Consider the following 24,533-nt stretch of genomic DNA (forward strand, 5'->3'; position numbering starts at 1 on the left):
ATGCCCGAGGCCACATGGTTAAAAACAAACAAACAAAACTCAGGAGACGTGTGTTTTATTTTTTTCTGTTTTCGTGTTTGAGTAATTTATGCTTTGTTCTATTGGCTGGAAGTGCACGGAAGTAGGCGGGGCACTATCGGGGGCGTAAAGGAAATCGAAGGAAAAGCGATTATCTATTTTGCCTATTTTATACCTAAGGGAATCAACAACGACCTATCAGTGTATACCGGAGAGATGGTGGCGTTGTTAGTGGCAGTCCAGTGGGCTGAAGAGGTCAAACCATAGAAAACGGTAGTCTTCTCTGTCTCCATTTCATCTTCGATGAGAATAAAATACGGACAATCAGACAGCAGAAAAGATATCTGACTGGAAATTCAACAAACAAACAGTATTCAAAATTCAAATTACGGGACTGGGCATGACATTAGTTTGGATACCAGCTCATGTACGAATAAGTGGGAATGAAACAGCTGACAGGTGGGAACAAGGAGCAAGACACAACCACATTGACATCCAAGTTCCATTTAGTAAAATTGAAATGCACAAGTTAAAAGAAATGTGGCAAAAGAAAGGAAGGAGGAAGGAAGAACAGGCAGATGGTAATACATAATTCAAAGAAGAGTTGGAGTCACAAGAAAGACAGCAAGATCCTGCAGAGAGGAAACAGTAATATTAAGATTACAATTTGCTCACTCAGGACTTAACAGCACACTGTATAAAATAAAGAAAAAATTCTGAGAAAACCATGACTCTTGTGATCAACAGGAAACATCAGAACATGTTATACTGTACTATCCAAAATATAAGGAAGAACGGAAAGAGCTGGTTTTAGGCCTCACAAGACTGAAGCTGAGGATTAGATTTAGATTTAAAAGACATATTGCAGACGTTTGAGTGAAAAATGTTATGACAATGTCTTAGAAGAACTGGTTTGCTAAAAATATATAATTTAGTTTTATTTAATTGTCTAAATTTTCCTTAGTACGATGAAGACTCTCGATCCACATTTGATACCAGTCAGTGGCAGTAATGCACTATAACGTTTTTTGCCAACCGCCATGATGAAGAAGTCGTCTCGAAATGCTATCTAAAACTGTAAAAAAAGTTAGTAAGTTAGTTAAGCCTCTTTAAAGGGAATCAAACGCGCTGCTAGCTAGAACTTAGCTGCCCCCCCATCGGATGCACACAGACCCAAATATAAATAGGACAGTTGCTTACTTTAGCATGGCAAGTTATCTAACATAAAGCAGTTGGGTAGAGCTTTAATTGACAGATAATGTAGCTCTGTAGGAGATAAAGAGCAGTGAAGTGAAGTAATACAAAGTGAGCCTGCTGAGTAGTCCAGATCTGCCAGCCAGCTGCAGCCAGTGGTTGTAAACAATGTGTAACAGCGTGTTGTGTTAAGGTGCTCACTCTTTGAAGCCGTTGATAGACAATATAAGTGGCTATAGACATATAAACTGATTTTACATGATATAATTTGAGTAACACATTCACTGTATTTTAGTGTAATGTTTAAGACATCAATAAAGTCTTGATTTTGTTCATCCCTGTACCTGGTAGACATTATAGTAGTAACTATCCTAAACACAGATTGCAGATGTTATCCACAAGCTCTACGTCAAACTAACTGAATTTGATTAAAAAAAAAGAAAAGAAAAAAAAAGCCTTGAGTCATTTTATTTTTCAACAACCAATACATGGTAATGGCACATTCCCTTATTTAATTATAAGAAAGCGAGCACACATCAACACTGGACAGCTCAGGTGGTGGTATATCTTTAAGGCCTTAACAAATATGATGCCAGTGAACCCTCAGCTATGTGTGCTGATGTCAGATGTCAACTTTAACTACTCAGTTCACACTTTATCTGAGATTTAGCCAATGTTCAGATTGACCATATGTCTGCATGACATATGCAGCCCCGGCATTTCCCTGAATTTCATAAATGATGACATTTGTGTTGGTCCTTGTGGTAAACACATAAGTTCATTTACTGAGAGAATATGATTTATGGGCCGCTGCATCTTTGCAGTGCCACAGTAACACTGTTGTTTTTTGACCTTAACAGGATGTTTTTGTATCTTAAGAGCAATGAACAAAACAATGCATTGCTATGGAAAAACAACAACTTTCTATTCGTTTGGATGTCATATTGACTGTGTGATAGTCTACGGGCTTATGTTGGGTTATTCGCATTAAAATAAAAACAAGAAGTGGAGAATATAGACGTCAGATTATAAAATAAAAGTGACTCCTTGATGACGGATTCTCTGTAAGAAGAAGGTTGTTTTGTACACAGATTGTATTCTCACATTTCATCACTTTTTGAATGTATTCTAAAGAAACTAAACTAACGGATAATGTCCGTGCTCTGCCCCTGGAGTCTTTTTTATTAGCAGGACACATAAGGCTTTAGTGTTATGACTGAGTCTAAAGATCGTGGTTTGAAGCTTGTAGCCCTCAGATGGCAGAATCAAAGAGCACACACTCATCATCACAGATCATGATCATGAGTGGAGAAATTTGATAATGTGCAGCAGATCTTTGAGGTCACGTGTACTATCACAAAGATTCAGATGGTCGAAGCATTTTCTGTGGTACGACATAGCCATCCAAAATGAATGTCCATGTTGTCAAAAACTACATGGTGGTGCTTTATCTGGGGCCTACCTGGCAGATAACATTATGATAAAGGAGTTGTAAATAGAAAATATTCATAAAAGGGGGCATAGACTCCTAATCTCAAACCAATGTCCAACAGTCCAAGAAGAATGATGCAAATGACAGGATTTCTTACTCAGATCAACCACCTTCAGCAACCTGCCTCAGCCGCAAATATACGAGGTTCAGTCCACATAGTATGAGGTGGCCTCTTGTGCTGGGATAAACAAAACACACTGTGTCGACAGGCTCCGGCCTCAGCTTCACTCTAACTCATGATGGAGTCCTGCCACAAAGTCCTGATAGAATGGCTCTGAAATGGAAAAAAGACAATCACCAAAGCGGTCTGCAGTTCTCAACAGATTGTATTATTGATAGCATAATCTCACACCTGTGTCAGGCTCAATATAGGAGTGTCTAATGAGGAAGTCCAAGACAACCATGGAAGAGTTTGGTTTAAAGTCATCAGTGGACAGCAGCTCCTTCACCTGAGATCAGGACAAGAATCAGAAAACGTTCCTATTGCATGTATGTGGTATTAAAACGTAGGTACTTCTGTTCAGTCCAGTTCTTTTTAACAGCACAATGAACACAGGGCCTTCAGAAACAGACCTGCAACATAAATTAATAAACAACACCTAATGTTAATACACCACAACAGCTCCATGCAGCTACTCATGCGGTTGATATGTAACGATTTGACAGGGAGAACAAATTCTTTGATACAGTCAGCAAAGCCATTTTGTTCTTCACCGCAATGATGTAACAACAGACCACAGTTTGAATCCTAATCTCATCACACCTTCATCACCAGTACAATGTTTTTACTTTTCTCACCAAAAAAATCTACTGATAATGTGAGAGGACCAACTTACCAACCAACAACCAGCGTCTTTAACCAGAACAAAGAGACATCACATCTCTTTTAATTTCTTTACACGAGTCGCCACAATTTTTTGTTTAGTGGTTATTGCTTTTTCTTTTTCTCTTTTTGTTCCTTATATGCAACTACACACACAGGGAGCCAACTGAAAACTGAGGGTGACGGCGTGTCTGCTGTCAGCACCATGGGGATCTGGAATGATCTTCCCCAAGAAATTAGGTCAGTAGGATCTGTGACCGCCGTTAAGGATATAAGTGATTTTTTTTCTATTAAAACAACTTCATATTGGTTTGAATTGTTTGTACTTCATTTCATTTGAAGTCTATTAATTTCAGGGCACCCACATACCATACAGACTTAATGCTAACTAGCAGCAGGGGTTCTTGCTGCCTGTTATTACTTATCATGCTACACCTGACTTTCCTGATCCCCCTCGATGGGGAGGGGGGCAGGAAATAATCATAATAATTAAAGAAAAGTAGTATTTCTACTGACTGTTTCTGCTGCCCTGCAGTTTGAAAGTGTGAGCCAATTATGTCTTATTACTTTTTAACAAACTGCTGCATCGAAATGCTGTTGGCATTCTGAAGAGGCTTTCAGTAATCACTGTGCAGAAGTGGAGCACATGGTTTCATCTTATGGAAAACTGACCTTATCAATGGACAGGAGGTAGAAATCCTGCACCTCTCCATCCCCAACTCTTGGCTTGAACTCAAGAGGAAGCTCCAAGTCAAAGACAAACTGACATTCAGCAAACACTTCGCCGTCATCCTGGTAGGTGTAGCTACAAAACATATTGAAGTGGTTAGTTGTGGAATCCATGCAAGTTTGTTTTTTACATATTTGATGTAAAAAGCAAACTTTTTGCACTATCAACGTTTCAATAGTCTGTTCTAATCTCTCAGAAAGCAAAGCAAAGCATATTTATTTATATAACATAGACACATCAAGGTACATTACATAGAGTAAGTTTAGACCAAAGCAATCCCACAGACCACCACTCGTGCTGCTGTTTCATTTATACCAGCGCTCCTTTAGTGTACCCTGTGGTGCTTTCATGTAATTAACTAAAGTTTACTTTAATTTCAGTGTTTTGCACCAGAATGCTTCATGGAGAATCATAAGCTTCAATCTGGTTCATCCTTTTAACACGTTACTTGAGGTGCTATAGTACCATCCTTCATGATATTGATATTTGTATTTTCTTAATCCATTTTCAGATTTTTCTGTCAGGTTAGTTGCATTATTTTCAACTTGTTTGATTATTTATGTATCTATTTATTTATTTATTCATGTAGGTTTGTTTCAATTCAGTATGTTGCTCTTTTTCTTTTTTTGTAAATAGAGAATTCAATTATTATAACTGTAAAAACAGCTTTACCTGTTTCCCAACTCTCAGTGATGACTGGAGATCCTTTATCTTTAGGAAGTAAGCTTGCTTAATGAAACCAACAAATTCTGGATCTTTGAATGGGGATGTTGAGGCATGTGAAGTTGTGAAAACTAGCATGCGATGACAGTGGCTGTGGACAGTTTAAGTTGCTTGTTAATTGATTTTTGACTACATTTTCAGGGATGCCTACTTTGTTCTAATGTGGTGGAATTGCTGATGTCAAAACAGGAAAATGTATTTTTAATTGAGGTATGTTGTTCTGTGCAGCAGGATGATCTCAAAGATGATCAAAAGGTTGACTGACAAAGCCCTCGCCTGGTGAAACATGGCAGCATCACACGCACCTTATAGTGGTAACTGGACGAGCCTTCTCAGCAATGGCTGCTGGGATACATGCTTCCTCCTGACATTCTTTTACCAGCGTTTGTTTGATCCCAATACCAGCAGCCAGACCACCTCCAACCTTTAGAGATGCAACACAATGGTTTATTTCATATAAAGTGTTGAGGTACTCTTTGGCCTCCACTGATTATCACTGTTTCCTTAAGGTCTGATCCATACTCACCACATTGTCAAGTAGTCCAGGGTAAGTCTGTTTGTGTGGGGAGCGCCGTGCCAGCCACATGCTAACTTCCCCACTGTCACTGACAACATATCCATTTATATGGACTCCATATCGCTTCACCCCAAACAGACCTGTAGTACAATATCACAGTCAGCTCATACAAAACTATTAATTATGATGCCAGATAGAACAACTTACTTGTAGCTGCTCTTTCCATCCACATCAAAGGAGGGACAGAGAATTTAGGCATCACGTCATATTTCTGAAAGAAAAGACCCCCTCAGATTTACTCTCAGAAATGTGACATTAATAAGCTATAGGATACGGATAGGTTTTGCTTTTCTGATTTTTACAGACTAATCCAATATATAATGTATAAATCTAATGGCAACAAAATAGGAACCCTCTTGTCACACATGAACCAGCATGTTGTGCACGGCTGTACCAAGATGCATTTCCAGTTTCTTATTTGTATTTATATTGTGCTCACAATGTGAATATTTCTAAACTTACAATTTCCCAGTCGTCAAACACATCCAATGTTATTTAGAAGTGAGGGACATCATTAAAGCTATAGTATGGACAATACGGCCAAACACAATCTGCGAAAATTCAAATCCATTCACTGAAGTGAGATAATGTAGTTGAAGAGTAATTATTATAATTTCACTCTTAGATAAAATTGCAGTTTTTCCAGAGATTAATTCTTAAATACTAGTTTGTCCAGGAAGTTGCACTCGGCTGCAAGAATTTATTTCTAGTCAATAGTGTAACATTATTCCTAGGCAAACCTTTGTAGTTCTAAACGGTAACATGCTAAAGAGATAAGATAACATATACTGCATTAAGTTACATTTTGTTATGCAGTGGTATCAAATCAGGATTCTTGGCTGATACACAAGTTTAGGAAGCCTTTTGGAATTACTGTGGGGAAGATAAAATGCTATCAGAATACATTTATCCCACATCTATTCAGTAAAACCAAGTGTAAAGAGATCAGGTAAAGAAGTGCACCTCAACTTTATACTGAGTGCTGGTCAGGGTGTTAGGAGTGGAGGTGGTCCCAGGGGATCTAGATCACCCCAACAGTAACACCTGTAGGGTTGCCTCACCTCATCTCTCCACCCCCTCAGGCGACTAAGGGAGCCTTCCTGTCGCAGAGCTTGCAGGACAGCCTCCACAGCCTCAGACCTCTTTTTGTCCGAGTCCAGGTGGTGACACAAAGACACAGCGCCTCCGTGCGGCGCATTAAATACCTCCGGATAGCGAGTCAACAGCGAGGCTACGCGAGGAGGTATCCAGCCGACCTGCACCCCTTCTATCTCAAATCTGAAGCAGGCAGCACGGCAGGAGTCTGTTGGATCAATGGAAAAGGTCAACGTAAAAGCTCCTGTCTACAATCTGTACTTTACCACAACCTGACTGTTCTACCTGGGGAATAAAAGCTGTTCATTCGGCGGAGGAGTCTGAGTATTTTATCTGACCACACAGAGTTCGCCATTTTAAATTCAAACTTCTTCTCAAACGCTTCAGCAGTCAATTCTGGTCTTTGTCAAGCGACTCCAGCTAAAGGACTGGTGTTATGGATGTGGTATTGGAACAGGATACCGGATATAAAAATTGTGCCCGCTCTGTCCAAGACGCTCTATCTGACGCACATGAAAAGAGACACCAATGACTGTGCCGACCCGCAGCTGTGATACGTCAATGTGTCCGCCATATTGGAAGTGGCGAGTCCGGCTAATATGGGACTGTTATGAATAAAAAGCACCAACGTTTGCATTTAACAGATGTTTATATTGAATTTTTTGTTTTAATTTAGGTACAAGTGAAAAATCATTTATTAAAAAAAAAAAAAAAAAAAAAATATATATAATATATATATATATATATATATATATATATATATATATATATATATATACAATATATATAAAATATATATATTATATATACAATATATACAAAAATATATACAATTAAGTACTGTGTAATAAACAAACAGGAACAGAAAACCCATAAGCTAGCTTTATGTTTAAAACAAACAAGTTTATTCCATTGTAATTGCTTTGTGCACTTTTTTTCTTCAAAGTCAAAGAAGTGTAAATAACGTGGGAAATTGTTTTATTTTTATATAGTTATTTCTGAAAGAAAACTTCAGAGTTAAGGGAAGGGTTGGGGTTAGTGTAGACTTTTTATTTTGCAGATTCTAAATATATTTTTTATTTACTTAACTTTGCTTAAAAGGCAACGATGGGCAAAGAAAGCAAAACTCACAGTCATTATGTGGTCAGAAAATGTATTCAGATCGAACATATGATGGCACACTGCATGCTCCTACATGAAGGCACATGGGCTGCCTCTTTAAGGACAAAGTAACTGGCCCTGTGCTCACTCGGATCGGTTCAAAATTACAGTGTAGATGAGCCTTCGTCGTTGGCGGTCGTGCAGCACTGGTTGCCAACCACCAATGAAGAAGAAAAGGAGTCGTCGCTGTCAGTTGAGGGCGGCATTACGTCTGTCAGCTGTGGTCGCCGAAGAAGAAAAATGAAGTCCCTTTTTAATCCTCCAAAAATGAGATGAGGTGCTCCCCCTTCGACTCCAGCGTTTTAAAGTCGGAGCTGGACAGAGACGTGTTTTCGTGGATAGAAGCGGAAACGTGCTAGATGCGAATGTGCTGCATCTCTCAGCCTTAAGCTAGTGCTAACAAAAGTTAGCTAGCAACCACCGTGCCTCGCCGAGGGTCTCATAGCGTCGTTGTTTGACCACACCACGAAACTACATCAACCAAATAGGACTGATTGCACTTCGGAGAGTTAAACAGGTAAGACTTATTCAGCATCTCGTATGCCACATAAACTCTTTCTGTTCTGTTTTAGCTCAATTACAGGACACATTAACATCCCCCCGAAAGTCTGAAGTCTAAATCGGCCGTTCAAACTTTCATCGTCTTTTGATGCGGGGTGACAATTGTTGTTGTTGTTGTTGTTGTTGTTGTTGTTAGTTCTCAGGACTGAAGTGGAATAATAGGCCTTATATTTTCTGCGTCACCTCTCCTTTTTTTATTTGCCCCTTTATCTCCTGCTTATCAATCAACCCCAGACCAAAACCTGGTTATAGGTCTAATGGAAGCCTAATTCTCAGTGTCTCCCACTCAAATTGGAGCATTGAAAAAGCTGGTCTGTTTGTTACAGTTAGGGTTGCCGACTCCCTGAAGGCAATAAGGGACACCTAGTTGGCAGGGCCGGCCGACTCGATTGCACGGGGGGGGCGAAGTCATGTTTAACAGACTATACGGGACAAAGTGCGTCAAATGTAAGATCAATGTGCGACGCGTATTTTTGTTTCTGCATGTTTGGGTTAACTATGGACTCCAAATTGTCCGTAGGTCTGAGTGTGAGTGGTTGTTGGTCTCTGTCTGTCTCTGTGTGTTGGCCCTGTGATGGACTGGTGACCTGTCCAGGGTGTACACCGCCCCTCACCCAGTGTGAGCTGGGATTGGCTCCAGCATCCCTCTGACCCAGAAATACATACGCGGTGGATGAATGGAAATTGTAACTAACAGAGACAAAATTCATCAGCCCTTACCTACAATTGTCATTAACTTACTATCAAACACGGCATCTTTTAACACCTGCCTTATTTTTGGAATCTTTCTCACCTTTAAAATCTCTGAGCTAGCTTCTGTAGAAACCCAATACCTATCAGGTTTGTGTGAACATCAGCATAGGAAGTTACCAAAAGTTACCAATGATCTTCTGATGGCTTCACACAACAGATGGGGCTCCATATTTTTCCTGTAAGATCTAAGTTCTGCATTTGACACCCTTGACAATAATATTTTATTACAAGGAGTTCTCGAGTTTTCAAATTATATGAACTTCACTACGCTGGTTTAAATCTCATTTATCAGATAGATAAAAATGCACCTAAAAGAAGCATTATCTAACCACTCTGGATGACATTATCTTGATCTCCAGTTCCACTTTTAGGAATCTTGAAATTATTTTTGACCAAGACATGTTCTTTGTCCTTAACAGAAAACGAATATGGAGGACAGCCTTCTTTCACCTACATAATATTGCGAACATCAGAAACATTCTCTCTCAAGAGGATGCAGAAAAACTAGTGCATGCATTCATTACCCCAAGATTGAACTACTGTAATTCATTCCTTGCCAGATGTCCCAACAAATCAATGAAAAGCCTTCAGCAGATCCGGAATGATGGTGCATGGAGTATTAACAGCAACTAGAAACCCCAGTTTTAATCTAAATGAAATTTGCTCTAAGAGATAAAGTGTTATTCCTTTTATTAAAAATCCATGATTTGAGTGTAGTATTGCAACCAAGAGGAGACTATTGAGGTGTTCAGTGATTTTTGTGACACTATAATTTATTATAAGGTTAGGATAAAGGATAAAGGTTAGGATAAAGAATATTTTTGTTGTTGATTTATTGTTTTCAGTGCTGCACTTCTCTGTGCATATCTGCCAAAAGCGTTGTTCCTCTTCTACCAGACAGTAGGCTGTAAAGCACCACTTGTCCTCCATGGCTTCATCAGAGGTCAGCATGCATGAGATGAGTGAGGTCGTGATTGTGACTATACCAGAGGGTGTGGATGAAGACCTGCCTTCTGTAGTGGAGGAGGACAAAGCAGTGCTGATGACTGCAGAGCTGACCCCTCAGCCAGGGTAAGTTGTACACACTACACACAGGGCAGTCTACACAGAAACTCAGTGAGCTGTGAAAGTGAAACTTAACAAATTTCCATCTATTTTCCCAGGGAGGATATTCTCACAGTTGCACAAGTAGAAACACAAGTGGAGGCTAGCAGCTCAGACTCGCTGTCAAAGGAAGAGGCAGTCATTGGTAATGTAACCTTCAGGGCTTTATTAGATTTTGTGGTTGTGGTAGTTTAGGAGATATTTTCTTTTTCATTTTTCTTCTTATCTTGTAAAATGATAATTTCCAAGATTAGGGTGAAGTTTTTGTGAAATACATTAAATAAACAAGTAACTCTGAATCTGTGAGTGATAATGTGCGGGTTAGACAGATGCCCCGCTTCTCCTGCACAGTGTCTTCGGCAAGACAGTGAAACTTTAAATAATCTGTGATAGTTAGATAGTTTGTAAATGTGTGTGTGTGTGTGTGTGTGTGTGTGTGTGTGTGTGTGTGTGTGTGAAAATTGTTAAAAAAAAAACAAAAACAACACACAAAACATGTGGATGCTATAAAGTTTCCAGTACAACATAGATAAGAGTCATGGTATACAAATTTTTAGAGTTAAGATGCTTTTTAAATTCATCCACACAATCAAAGTGCTTTAAGAGCACTTGAATGATTAACTGATTTAGATCAGTTAATTATGCAGTGGATACATTGCACAAGAGTGAAAACTTTTAACTGGGCTTTGTTCATAACAACAATAGAGTTCTGGGCTACTTGCAGATTTCCTTTGGACAAAAGGGCATGACATTGAAATGAGGAAGACATGAAAGCATGTATGAGAATCTGTTCTTAAGTAACTACTGGGCTCAGTCTGTCAGGCTTTATGACTTAAATAACGCAACAATGTTTATTATGCAGTTAACAGCTTCGGTTTGCAAAAGAGTTAACTAAATGGTTGTGTTAATGCGTCTCTGTTTGTCCCTGCAGTGAAGTTAACAGAGGAGGTAGACGTAGAAGCTGATGTCTTCTATCCCATCACCTGTGGAGATGCCAAAGCAACACTTGTCTGGAAGAAATTTGTCTGTCCTGGGATCAATGTAAAGTGTGTCCAGGTAGCACTGATACAAGATATTGCAGGTGATATTTGTTAAGTTTAGGATGAAGTGGAATATTAATGACAACTTTTACCCTCTCTGGAAGTTTAAAGAGCAGCTCATCAGCCCAAAGGAGTTTGTGTGTTTAGCAGGGAAATCCACTTTGAAGGACTGGAAGAGAGCCATCCGTCTCAACGGCACCATGCTCAGGTCTGGATTTATACAATACACTGACAGCCATACTACCCTCAACATACTCAACTTTGTCTAATTCTTTCACTACATCAGGGTTCCCGAGGGTCCTTAAAAAGTTTTAAAATGTTGAAAATTAAGATCCTTAAATTGTCTTAAATTTACCATAAATTTGCTGTAGGTATTAAATTTCCATACAGTGTGTTTAATGCCGATGGGCGAGCACAGTGGTTGACCGTAAAATATACCGTGCAGGCCACTTGTTTGGTTAACTTAGTACAAAGCCCGTGTAGTAAATGAGAGACTCTGCAATTAATGGCCGCTCTATGGTACACCAGCGACAGGCTGACGTCAGGCTGCGTGCAGCCTTTGCGCATCGTGGTTGTAGTTGAAGTCATAGACATATGTTTATATGTTTATGATCGAAGTGCTCAGGCCTGGGACTCATTGCCTTCTTGACCAGCGCGTGTGCGTCGCGGAACCTGTTGCTTTTCATTTCGGCACCCATGTTAACGGATCACAGCAGACACTCTGCGTGAGCTGTGAGGCTGCAGCGGCACGCCAATTATAGATTCGAACTCTCGGCCATTGAAAATGACCTGTTCAGAGTCATATAAACATCATACCATCAACAATCCATAGTGTATAGCGATGTTGCAGTCATATAACTTCCAGTGTGTTTCACTAGCACACATTAAAAAAATAATTAGTTTTTTAACTGTTGTGACATATTGACAGGGCTGTGTATTGTGCCTTGAACTGCTCCATAGTGGAAACCTGCTTGTTTTTGCTGGCTTTTGTTTTAGGAAATTGTCATGCGTAATCAGTAGTGTAGTTTACGTCTTTATAGTGGGTATACCTTACTTCAACATGCAAAGGTGGGGCAGTGCAAATTTAACGACAAATGTATTGAAGAGGATGCATTTAGGATGTGACAACAATGACAACAATGAGCACGTTTACATGCACAGTTATGTCGAGCTACAGTTATAGCTCGATAAAGGACTTATGTTTGTCCCAGTATACATGCATGGGAGTGAAATCGAGCTATTTGTTGAAATCATGTCACCTCTGGTACGATAGGTGGCGGTATGCACTCTTTCGGCTTGTGGGTAATGGGCCACTAACGATTGACCTATGACGTCACAGACAACAATAAAGGTGGAAGGTGGAAAAACAGGCCGGTGAGCTTCAGTTACTGGCTCAGAGGTAAACTGGAACGATGTTATATGCATTAGCAGTTAGCTGGCTTCTTTTATCTGTCCTCCTACGTTTATGTTTACATTTTATATGTCGCTTGACTTCCGGTTCATAGTTTGGCATGAAACTTTAACATGTGCAGATCAGCAACTCCTGCTCCAGTCCTGACTCCAGTCCGATTATCTGTATACATGCAACAGTAGCTTGGCTTCATACGCATTATCTAGGGGTGTTAGCTCGATAATGATAACTTTGAGTTCAGGCAAGCTAACACGTTTACATGCACTTTAAAAGTCCAGTTTCAGCCGAGCTAACGCAATAAATCGAATTTTTAAAATGTCATGTAAACCCACTCAATGAGGCAATGGGCAAATTATGCAAAAAGACTTTTTGATTAGGGACCTCAAAGGAGTCTCAAAGCCGTTGAGTCGCATATGAAAGGAGGAAAACACCAGCTGTATGTGACATCGGCTAGCTACAGCTGGGCCAGGCTTAAATAATCTTAAAGTAAAAGGGGGAAATTTTTTTTTTTTTTTAATGAGTCTTAAATTTTATTTGTTGAGGTCTTAAAATGCATTAAATTTGACTCTTAAAATGGTGCAAGAACCCTTTACATTTTTTCAATAAAACCTTGATTTCATGTCTCATGACACATTGAGCGTCTTGTAGACAGGAAGGGTTTATCATTAGTTTAAAGTATTGGGCTCCAGGACTTCAACTGGCCCTTGGACCTTTTTTTGCTCTTCTAATCGTCCATCAGTCCATTATCTGTCTGGGTTGTGAGAGGGCTGGGGCCAATCCCACTTGACATTGGGTGAGGGCAGGTTGCCGGTCTATCACCAGGGCAACATATAGAGACAAACAGCCATTCATACTCCTATGAGCAATTTAGTTACCAATCAATCTAAATGTGTGTCCCATTGGACTGAGGAAGCCAGGTTCCTGGAGGGAACCCACACTGGCAGATGGAGAACATACAAACTCAACACTGACATTGTCAGTAACTTTTAAATGTTTCCACATACTGTTTTTATTTTAAAGTCACCAGCCAAGAATTGGCTCAAGACAAAACCAGACTCTTCAAGTTAAAAAAATTTCATTGGTATGGATTAGAAATCAATGGGCACGCCTGTCAAGCAAAGCTAAAGTCAATAGGCTGATAAAAGTTTGCATTAGTAATTTAGAACCTATTAGATGATTGGCTGAGGCACATACCATATGGCCACAAGCAGCACGTCATTCCCCTGCTCTATATCCTGTCATCTTCTTGAACAAGAGCATATAAATGTTACAAAACAGACAAAGAAAACTAAAATCACATAGATCTGCTTTCTACAGTTGTAACCTGAAAGTTTCTTCTCAGAGCAGCAGCACAGAGTTGCATGAGAGAGTACTGGAGCCTGATGGAAACACAAACATCATTTGGGGTGTGTGGATGAGACAGATTATGTCGCTTATTCCACGAGTCCAGGTCTTGCCTGGTCTTAATGGCTCATGTGCAGTAAATAGGCAGCCTCTGGGTGGCACTGCTCTATCACTGTTGTCAGTAAACAGATGTTGCATCCAGATGTTGTGTATCACACCTCTTCGTATTTAATTTCACAGAAAGATCATGGACTCAGGTGAATTGGACTTCTACCAGCACACAAAGGTCTGCTCCAACACCTGCCGCAGCACTAAGATAGACCTTGTCGGAACTAAGGTATCCATCGGCAGTGATCAGTCAGCTGACCTGGTCCCTGCCACCCCCTCATCTGCTGACTGTAAGTTACACAGCCTTAGTCATTGCACAAGTTCAGTTGCTTTAATGATGGTAACACTAATGTGTTTGTTGATACACAGGTGTGGTAGTAGAGCTTAACTAAACACTGAATATTATTGACTTAGACCACTAGCAGAGGGCTTCTGTACTGCTGCCAATAAATATAAAGGGTAGATGTAACGTGTAGGTACTGGATGGGATGTTCTTCAAGCAGACAGAGAGGCAGATGTATGTAGTCAAAATGTATTAACAAAGATATTGCAGAAGAAAAATAAACCCTGGAAAATGTAATCAAATTAACTTATGCCATATCATTAAAGAAGTGAAATGTTCTCCCACTTGGATCAAACAGACAAACGGAAAGAAAGATTCTCAAAGAGCCAAGCCTTTTCTCATATAATATCACAATATAGTAGTCTGGGTCAGTTGAGAGCAAGATCAGAGAGGGTGGAGGATGGAGCTTCTGCACTAACATCAGATTCAAATTCTGAAACAGATTGTAGTGATGTGGTTTGCTGCTCTTTGTCTTGCAGCAAACGGAGCCACAACCTTGTTTCCTGAGGTTATAGAAGAAACTTCAGAGTGGGTCACAGCCATTGGAGGTGATCAGCTTGCATGCACATGTTCGCTGTGTAATGAACTGATTCCATGAAAAGAGTTTCTCGTTTTTTCTGTTTGTTCACGTGTGTGTGTGTGTGTGTGTGTGTGTGTGCTCTCAGAGGACTCTGTATTGTTCTGGCGTGCAGTGAAAGAGGCTGGGCTGCTGGATGAGGTGGTGGAGGACTTCCAGAAGCAGCTGCAGGAGGTGCTGAAGGGGCTGCAGGAGAGAGTGTGTGACCCTCCTCTACAGGTCAAAGGTTTGAGCTGCACACATTCTGAGTCGATCAGGTACAGAAAAAACATTCAGAACAAAAATTATGACCCTCTCTTCACTCTGTAATCTGAGCATCTGAGAATCTGAGCCTTCTATACCACACTCTATATATGTCCGATGTCAAGGCTTGAGGAAGTTGCACATTCAAGCCAACTCCTCACTTCCACTACCTCACATGGTCGGGAGTTACACTACCCTCACAATCCACCACAGTCACAATAAGTTGCCAGTCACTAGGTTAGTCAATGAAGATCTTCAATTTATGTGTTTTCCTGTTTTAGTCCACAACTTAAATTCTATGTGATAATATCTTCCATGAGGAATTTCCTTTCATGAAAGAACATGTATGTGGAGAGGACTGTAAAGCTGAATTTGAAGTTAAGTACTTGATCTATCTCAAGAGCTTGGAATGTACCATACTTCCAGCAGCTAATGTAGCCATTGGCCCGATTACTAGTAAATAACAGGTCCAAATAATGGCTATATCCCATTGAACATAAAGTTTTGTTTGTGTCTTGTTTTTGTTTTTTGTTGTTGTTTGTTTAGATGCAGTTTTGCTCAACAATATTGTGCAGAACTTTGGGATGTTAGACCTTGTGAAGAAGGTTCTAGCCAGTCATAAGAGTCAGATGGACCGTTACAGAGAACAGTACACCCGCAGCCTTGCTGGTTAGTATGAGAGTCTTCATTAGAGGTTCCAGACTGACGATAAAATCACACCCTCATTCACAGTATTGAACATCATGGCGTATGTCTGTACATACTGAACATGTCTTCTTCTGTAGCTCTAGAGCAGCAGTGTGATGAGCACAGGAAACGAGCCAAGGAGCTGAAGAGCAAATCTCAGCACCTCAACAATGTCTTGATGACCCTCACTCCGGTTCCTGCACCCCTCCCATCCAAACGCCCCCGTCTAACACGCACCATCTCTGGCCCTGCCACAGTCACCAGTGCTCCCACCCAAATTACTTTGCCTCTCAACCAGCTGAGTGGTTTGCCACTGGGAAAGGTACTGACAGTGGCAGGAACCCCGGCCAGCGGTAACCTGGGTGCCTACACTCTTTTAACCTCTGCGCTTTCTGGCTCAGAGCTGTTGGCCGACTCCTCTAACCTCACTGTGCTGTCAACAGCAGCAGGTCAGGAGGGCGCAGCTACTACTGGAGCCTCTGCAGCCTCCACAGCATTTGTTAAGGTGGTTGGCTCTCAGTTCCAGCTGGTGACACTGCCATCCACACTGCAGGGCTTAGCTACCACACAGAGTACCTCCATTCAACATCAAGTTGGTAGCATTAACGTTGTGGATACCACGGCAACCATTGATGAGTCCAACGAGAAAGACCAGAGTAATGATGAGGAGGAGGCTGAAGGTCAGCCAGAGAAGACTAAAGAGGTTGATGGGCAGCAATCACCTGAAAAGCAGTGACAAAGACAGCAGGACTCCCCCACCCTCCCTTTTGCCATTTCACCTCTTCACCATTTGAACGCTTGTTGTGACTGCAGAGGCCTTGTCCACGTTTTGACTTTTACTCATTTCATCATGTAGGAGCCCTTGTCATGGGCATTTCACACTGCAGATGCCTACATTTCTGTTAGAGTGGGACCTGGTGTAAGGATGTTTCAGTGGTGCTTTGTTGTAAATATGTATTTGTATGTAATATATTTAATACAGTGGTTTGGAAACAGAAACCTGTCTGTAAATCTCAATTTTTGAGAATAAAGTTTGACTTATTACATATTGTAAATGTGAATGTCTTATTTACTGTTCAACTCCACTGAGAAATTGATAAAAGGACTCAAAATGTTGCTTATTTGATCTCAGCCTTGTAAGTGAAAATACAAAGAAAACATTTTAATATGAAGTCCACTTCAGTGTTTTCAGTTGCAGCTCACTGTCTTCATCAGTCTTTACTCAGCTGTCGTGGTGGTTGTTGGCTGTGAGCAGCACATGTCGCTGCAGCAGTAGTTCATATGAATTGGAAAACCTTGAAGATGCAATACTGAAGTTTCTGCTTTGCTTCAATCCCGTTTACCATTAAGAACCAAACAGATTAGCCGTGCATCGCATTGACACTGAGGGGTGTGTATGGGAAGGAGGGAGGGCGGGGGATGAGACCAACATAGGAGCAAACGTGACTTCATTTGACCACACGATGGCGCAATGATATTGATGTTCAGTGACTCATTGGTTTGCCTTCACCCGTTCAGAAAACGCTTCAGTAGCATCTCTTGAGTTTGGATCGTGGAGGAATAAGACACCAAACGTATCCATAACAAAGGGTGATTCGGGTGTTGTGGGAAGAAAAACTGTTGGATTACAATGTTTTTTTTTTTTTTTTTTTTTTTTTGACAAGCTGAAATATTACTGAACACAAGAATTATTCTGCTGTAGAATAACTGGATAATCTGGGCACAGACGTCTATCTGCTGAACTCAACTCGCTTTGTCCAGGACCGGCAGGTGAAATCAAATGTCAGAACCAGATTATGGAACATATTGGAGAGATGTTAAATTTATGCAAAGAGCCACACAGTGACAAAATGATGATCAAATGTAGCTTTGTTGTGCTAGTCAGTGAGTAAGAAAATGTAAACATGCCAAGTTTTTGAATAGTTTGGTGCAAAGGAACGGGACACACTGAGGCTAAAATCTTTCATTTTCCGTTTAAATCTGGGACGTACTGTTTTTATTAAACAAGCGAACCGTGACGCCATTAACACAGACAGGCAACCGAGAAGGCTACAAGCAGATCAGCAGGCATATGTTACTTCGTGGATAAATGTTGGCATTTGAAGTGAACCAGTTCCCTCGGATTTCTCTGTCTCCGCGGGGTTCCTCTATAAACTCGGCTCATCATAGGAGTAATACGGCTCCTCCGCCGAGCGCACGGAGATTTTAAAGTGGCGGCGCAGGAAACCTCCGTACCTCTTGTCCCAATTCAGGTTGTTCAACTTGGGTCGAACCCTCCTCATAAAGCCTCCGTAGCGCTTTTGCAGCTCTTCGGGCACCTGGCTCTCCTGCTCCTCCGAACTACTCCTCTTTGACTTGGGGCCAAACTTACGTAAAAAGCCGCCGTAACGTTTACCGTAACTGCGGAGCATCTGGTCGTCCGCGGCCCCGCGTGCGTCCTCCGGCGCGTCCGCCTCCCTCTCCTCCAGCATTTTCAGCAAGTCCTTATATTTCTTAGGCAGCGCTCCGGCTTTCAGGATGTAGTTTTCGCTGGAGGAGAAGAATTTGTTTTTGTTGTTGTCGATCCTTTTGATGAAGTCTCCGTAGCGTTTGACCAGGTCTGCCCGCTGGAGGTCCTCCTCCGCCGCGGCTTCATCCTGGCTGAGGCGCGCCAGCCCCGGAGCCTGGCCGCAGCCATGCAGCTGAGCCTCACACTCCGCCCTGCAGGACTGGAAAACACACAGAGAGTGACACAAGCCTACTTATTGTTTGTTGATTTATTTTTCTACTACGGCGAAATTTTGAGCCATTTAACCATTACTCCTTAAACTTCAGCCTCATATGGAAGAAATCTGAATTATAATAAAATAAATAAAACGTCACCTTATCAAATATATTATTATGATCAGCGTTTGGGTAGAAGTAAGAGACCACCCAACAACAACAACAACAATAATAATAACAATAATAATAATACACGTTGTATATAATATATGACAACACACCCTTTCATCGAGGTTTCTGCTCTCTGGTTTCACTATAAAGTAGTTAATGTGCAGCAAAGACACAACAACCTATCCAGCCAGCAGCAGTTCATCCTTCCATCTCCAGCCCTCCCTGCTGCTGGACCAGGGCTCAGGGACTTACCAGACTCCTGAAGGTGGCATCGCTGCTGAGGATCTGCTGCGCGCATTTCTGACACTGTGAAGGACAATCTGTGTACATGGAAGGCGGCAAGCTCAGCATCAGCACCAGGACATACCACTCCATTCTTCACCAGATCCGTGATACACAAAAGTGCACACATACACAGACAGAAAGAAAAACAACATAAATATAACCAGTGAGTCTGAAAGAGATGGGACTCGCAATTGGATCGCCTCCTTTAAGTATTCAGTCAAATAATGAAAAGACTCGACCTGCGCTGTTAATCACCTGATGAAAATAGTTTTTAAATTAGCTGTAGAATAATGAAATTACTGATCAGAGTACACGTCTGTTTTCCCTTTCGGAGCCATGCGCTTTGAGCAGTGGTGCCAAGTCTTTCTATTATCACTGCGCTTTTTGGATCAAGCAGAGAAACACCACAAACAAACAAACGCGAAATAAAAGAAAACAGAACAATCCAAGGTAGGCTACAGCTCATACTTTCAGAAAGACAATGACGGGTGAAGTGTAGAGTCGGTACCTGAAGGGTCGGACAGATACTTCCAGCCGTGTTAAGACTTGGAGAGGCGCATCTACCATAAAACGGAAAGTTCAACAGGTTCTCCCGCTGGGTTCCTCGCTCTTTTATTGTCTGTGTCAGCCAGGCGCATCACGGCGGACCAATGGGAGGGAAACACACTGCGTAAATAACACACCGCCTCCCGCTCCAGGAGCTGGCACAACGCCCACACAAAGCTTGCGAATGGGGAGGCGGTGAACATAATAGACATCAACCTCAACTCATGTCTTGGGGGGCTGGACCAGTAAACAAAGCGTTATCATTTCCAACAGAGAAAAAAAAAAAAAAAAAAAGATTCCCACCCCCCCAAAAGGACAAGAAAACCTTGGTGCCATCTAATATTATAATTTATTATTTGAATTTGGGACTGGAAATGGTCATTTCTAAAACTGATGTTTTTGACTACCTAAATCAGGGGGCAACCGGATAATATGAATAAATAATAGCTATTTATTCATTCGTTCATCTTCAACCTTGGACCGCTTACCTTTTCCCGGGGTGCTGGAGCCATTCCCATCCAACGTTCCCGGTGAGTGGCGGGGTACACCCTGGACAGATCACCAGTCCATCACAGAGACAGACAGAGACCAACAACCACTCACACTCAGACCTAAGAGTCACCAAATAACCTAGGGTGACCAAACGTCCTCTTTTCCCCGGACATGTCCACTTTTTATGTCCAGTCTTCTTAATGTGGCGGGACAGCAGTAACCACTATGCCGCTGTGCTGTCTAACAGCTATTTAATGTAAATAAATTGTATTCTATTTTGTTATTTATGATTCTAGAGGTTCGGGTTATCTTGCAACAGCAAAATAAAACGTGTTTTTTTTTTTATTATTTTTAATTAATTTTTATTTTTTTTATATTTTGTCAAAATATGTGTCCCACCTTGTTTGTGTCACCTGGTGGTGACAGGCTGGTGAGCTCTCAACCCCTGGTAAGCTAAGGTAGGCTTTGTGGCTCCAGGTGGGTTTTATTTGGTCGGAACAATGCCCAAATGGCTCTTTTAATGTTGAAGGTTGCCGACCCTTGACCTGAACAGAACAAACTGTGAACATGACACTGCCATTTTCACCCCATAAACCTTCATGGCTAATATGGTAGAAGATCTTCAGATGTTCGTGTGGACTGGAGTGTATATTCACTACTTCCTTTTGTTGTCTCATCCAGAACCAGGGCCAAAACCTTTTGATATTTTTTAGCAGTCTTAGCATTGCTTTTGAAAAGGGGCCAATACAAGAACTGAGGGTGATCCAGAGCAGTGACGTTTTGGGCTGCAACACAAAAACAATCAGTCTGCACGGAGCAACGTTTGAATAATAACATTTTATTTTTCAAGTCACTCACTGACAATATCTGTACATGCAACATATCCTACACCAGGTCTAACCCCCTCAACCCACCCACCCAGTATCTCATGGACCCACATGAAGCCATGCTTGCATTCATATGGTCCCAGTTGGTGGGCCTACATGCCTTCAGGTTGCTTTGTGTATGAGCCAGTGCTCTGTGCTGACAGTGGGAGGACCTGATAAAATGATACACACATAGCATTTCAGCCTCAACTCATTTCAAGGTTGAAACCTTTTGAGTCTCAAGGACAGACTAAGGCTATGCAGCGGATCTCCTTCCCCTTGTGTTCAGCTCAGTGAAGCAATAATATACCACACAATGGAACATGCCCGAGGTGTGCAGGCCTGTGTTGTCACAGTCCCCGGCTTTCTGGGAGGACAAAAAAAGGAGAGGACTACATATAACTTTTAACCAGAGATTTAATTGACAGATGCAATCATCAATCAAGTGTGTAAATCATGAAAAACATGAAAATAAACTCAAGGAAAGATCAGTCCAAACCACAAACCTTTTGCCCAGGTGGAGAAAGAACTTGACTCACTCCTTGGCTATCTAAGCCATTGGGGCATCTATAGCTGAGGAGCAGCAGGCTCATGTGACACTGATGCACGTCCTGCTTCAGTCTTGAAAGGGGAAGGCAGCTTCAACAGGAAGTCAAGTGGGATGTCACGCTGTTCAGTACATACAACTCCAGATTAGCTTTTTCACACATTAGGGATGTGGCTTTAACATCAGAGTTTAGTCAAAAGTAGAGTCAGTCTCTCAGTTAAGTACTCTTCTTTCGCAGGACAGTCCCATGATTTTTGCCCAGAGATCTGCTCTAGATATTCTTGGTCACTGCAAAGTGAATCTAAGGTTTTTGAAACCGCTGACATTACACTTTCCACCACGAAAAAGACAAAATTCTACTTCTTAAAGTAATGTTTGTTACAGGCTGCATCAAAATGTGATGGAAAAATATTCCAAAGGAGTACTTTGTAGTAATTTTTTCAGACCGACAGGTCTGGAAACAGAGCTGCTCTAGCTCTATAGCAATAATCTGTCTCAAACGTCTTTTTCCATTCAGGTATTGCACAGAGATGAATAATCATCATAATTTTCTCCTTTAGTCCTGCTGACTCTGACATTTATAATAATAACTTGCCCAAGGAAAATGTCTGAAAAATCTATGTCCCTCTGTGACAGTCTGCCATGCACTCACTTTTATTACTTTTGCCTTCCCTTTGTATTTAAGTCTCTGTAATTGACTTTTTATTAATCAGTTGGTTTCTGGTTAGATTCTAACAGTTGTTAAAGAAAAGCTAAGGACAGATGGACCCAAAGTGCAGAGAAACAGAAGCTAGAGGCTCTTTGGAGCAGGGTTTGGTTCAGATTTATTATTTACAAGGTAGAAACAGGCACACAGGGCACACAGAGGTGAATTGGCAGAGTGTAAGAGACAGTCAAGCAGAGGGGTACTCCATCAATGTGGCTAAATAAAGACTGGCTAATCGTAACCCAGTCTGGGTTTAATCAAAACTGATTTAGGCCAGGCTGACATAGCACCTATCTGCACTATATAAGAAGCCTTGGTGAATGAGATGATGAAACACGAATGAAATTATGCAGAGAGACGAAACTTTTATCTGGCAGAGCAGTGTTTTTATCTGCGGCAACATGGATGCTCCTGATGGAGCTTTATGGAGAATATATAGAGCTACTCAGTGCTCTTTTATCTTCCACAAAGGTCTTTCTATAGCCTTTGAATTACATTTTCTGCACAAATACTCTGTACTCTGTAGCTCTGTACTCTTCAATAAGCGCCACACTCTCAGTAATGCTCTGTCTCGCTCTGTCCCCCTTTATGCCGGTCTAACACTGTCTTGGATACTTAAATAGTGCAGGCTGCTGTGGATTGACCTTGATTGAATGCTTATTTCTCCAGCCAATCAGACACAAAGGTCATATTGGTGTGCGGGTGATAACTATATTTTAGCTTTTTTATGGCACCATTTTCTTTTTATTTCATTTCGTGTAAAGCCCTGGAGCTGCATCTCATGTGAATTTGCAAACAAAGTGGTGTGATATGATTTTTTAAAAAGCTTTTCACCTAGTAGATCTGCTGTTACAGAATTTTTTTCCACATGTAAAAATATCGTGAGCTGAATCTGTTGCATCTGTTGAATCTGTACACATGATGTCGCAGGCAATGAGTGTGTGTGTGGGATATAAACACCAGGGTTTACCTGTGGTGTCAGGTGTTTGACCAGGAAGGGCAAATGGTTTTTGACAACATATGTACAAGTGTGCTCTACTGTAATATAGCAAAGCGAATTGCTGCTTTCAAAGTAAAGTCTGTTACTTACCTATTCCCAAACAAACCAATAAACACATCAAAAGACAGCAACTTACCTCCTTAACTGACAAACACAGGCGAAAAGATTAGATTTCCTTTGTAAATGAAAACAGTAATAACACAACTAGTGGTTTACTGTTACTATCACAATAAAAGTAGAACCAGGACAAGACTATGGGATCACAAACACAGGACTGCTGGCTGGGGAGGATGGGTGTCGGCTATCCTTTCCCCCAACTGGGCAGCCAATTTTGGATAGAGCTGATCATAGCACACACCTGTACAACCTGGTAAAATGACAGAAAACTCAAACTTACAGCTGACCCAGTTCAGGTCCAGCACAAATGGTCCACAGCAGGTTTTTTTTTTTTTTTTTTCGTTTCCTTGTCTGATTTAAAGTGACGTTTACACACTTCAGTGGTGAGGACAAGAAATGCATGCAAACCAACATCTTTATGAAAGTGAAATAGTGATGAATCACCCTCTTGCGCAAATCATACACTGAGAATAGTCTAATTTTACACGATTCATGATTATGACAACACAAAAAAAAAATGCATGGGGAAACAACAGCAACCAGTGATCCCCTTAGCTCTAAGCAGTGATGATTTTATTAACTTTTTTAAAATTCTCACAATCAGAGAAAGAATTTATCAGCTCTTGCCTACGTTAGATAAAAATCCCCTACTGAATACGGCAACTCCTGAATCAGCTGCGACGCCTCTTTTACATCTGGAATCATTCTCACCTCTGAATCTCTCAGAGCTAGCTTCTATAGTTTCATCATCCAGACCGTCAACCTGTCTATTAGACCCAGTACCAACTGGCCTCTTTAAAGAGATCTTTTACTTCATTGAGCCGTTTATTCTAGATTTGATTAATCTGACTTTCATTCATTCAACACCATAGATCATAATATTTTACTACAGAGACTGGAACATGAAATTGGAATTAAAGAAACTGCACTAAGGTGGTTCAAATCCAATTTATCAGATAGACATCAGTTTGTTCATGTTAACAACAGCTCCATGTCCTTTGGAAGGACTGAGCTTCTCTCTCTCTCTCTCTCTCTCTCCCTCCCTGTCACCCTCTCTCCCCCTCTCGCACTTTCTCTCTCCCTCCCTCCTTGCACGCGCTGATAAGAACCATCCTT

The 24,533-nt window shown here is 41.1% G+C and overlaps 3 protein-coding genes across 4 annotated transcripts; 1 reads left to right on the forward strand and 2 right to left on the reverse strand.

Annotated features, from left to right (window-relative positions):
* Positions 1-1,677: 1,677 nt before the first annotated feature.
* tpk2 (thiamin pyrophosphokinase 2) lies at positions 1,678-7,185 on the reverse strand. Its single transcript, XM_029506819.1, has 8 exons — positions 6,938-7,185; positions 6,619-6,860; positions 5,705-5,768; positions 5,507-5,637; positions 5,286-5,404; positions 4,200-4,332; positions 3,057-3,153; positions 1,678-2,978 (listed from the first exon to the last, which is right to left on the reverse strand). The coding sequence occupies exons 1-8, from the start codon at positions 7,005-7,007 to the stop codon at positions 2,929-2,931; spliced, it is 906 nt and encodes a 301-aa protein (XP_029362679.1). The 5' UTR covers positions 7,008-7,185; the 3' UTR covers positions 1,678-2,928.
* A 533-nt stretch (positions 7,186-7,718) lies between these two features.
* Positions 7,719-17,033, forward strand: gmeb2 (glucocorticoid modulatory element binding protein 2). Of its 2 annotated transcripts, none has more exons than XM_029507199.1 (10): positions 7,719-8,330; positions 9,973-10,198; positions 10,291-10,376; positions 11,163-11,287; positions 11,376-11,479; positions 14,267-14,424; positions 14,957-15,025; positions 15,143-15,280; positions 15,844-15,966; positions 16,083-17,033. In XM_029507199.1, the coding sequence occupies exons 2-10, from the start codon at positions 10,056-10,058 to the stop codon at positions 16,718-16,720; spliced, it is 1,584 nt and encodes a 527-aa protein (XP_029363059.1). In that variant the 5' UTR covers positions 7,719-8,330; positions 9,973-10,055; the 3' UTR covers positions 16,721-17,033. The 2 variants fall into 2 exon arrangements, with proteins under 2 accessions (XP_029363059.1, XP_029363058.1); XM_029507198.1 differs by having other exon boundaries at positions 10,025-10,198.
* Positions 17,034-17,962: 929 nt separating this feature from the next.
* On the reverse strand, positions 17,963-19,714 carry pdyn (prodynorphin). The gene is made up of 3 exons (XM_029507003.1): positions 19,652-19,714; positions 19,111-19,234; positions 17,963-18,692 (listed from the first exon to the last, which is right to left on the reverse strand). The coding sequence occupies exons 1-3, from the start codon at positions 19,708-19,710 to the stop codon at positions 18,132-18,134; spliced, it is 744 nt and encodes a 247-aa protein (XP_029362863.1). The 5' UTR covers positions 19,711-19,714; the 3' UTR covers positions 17,963-18,131.
* Positions 19,715-24,533: the final 4,819 nt, after the last annotated feature.

This window comes from Echeneis naucrates, chromosome 7 (genome assembly GCF_900963305.1).
Source record: "Echeneis naucrates chromosome 7, fEcheNa1.1, whole genome shotgun sequence".
NCBI classification, from domain to species: domain Eukaryota; kingdom Metazoa; phylum Chordata; class Actinopteri; order Carangiformes; family Echeneidae; genus Echeneis; species Echeneis naucrates.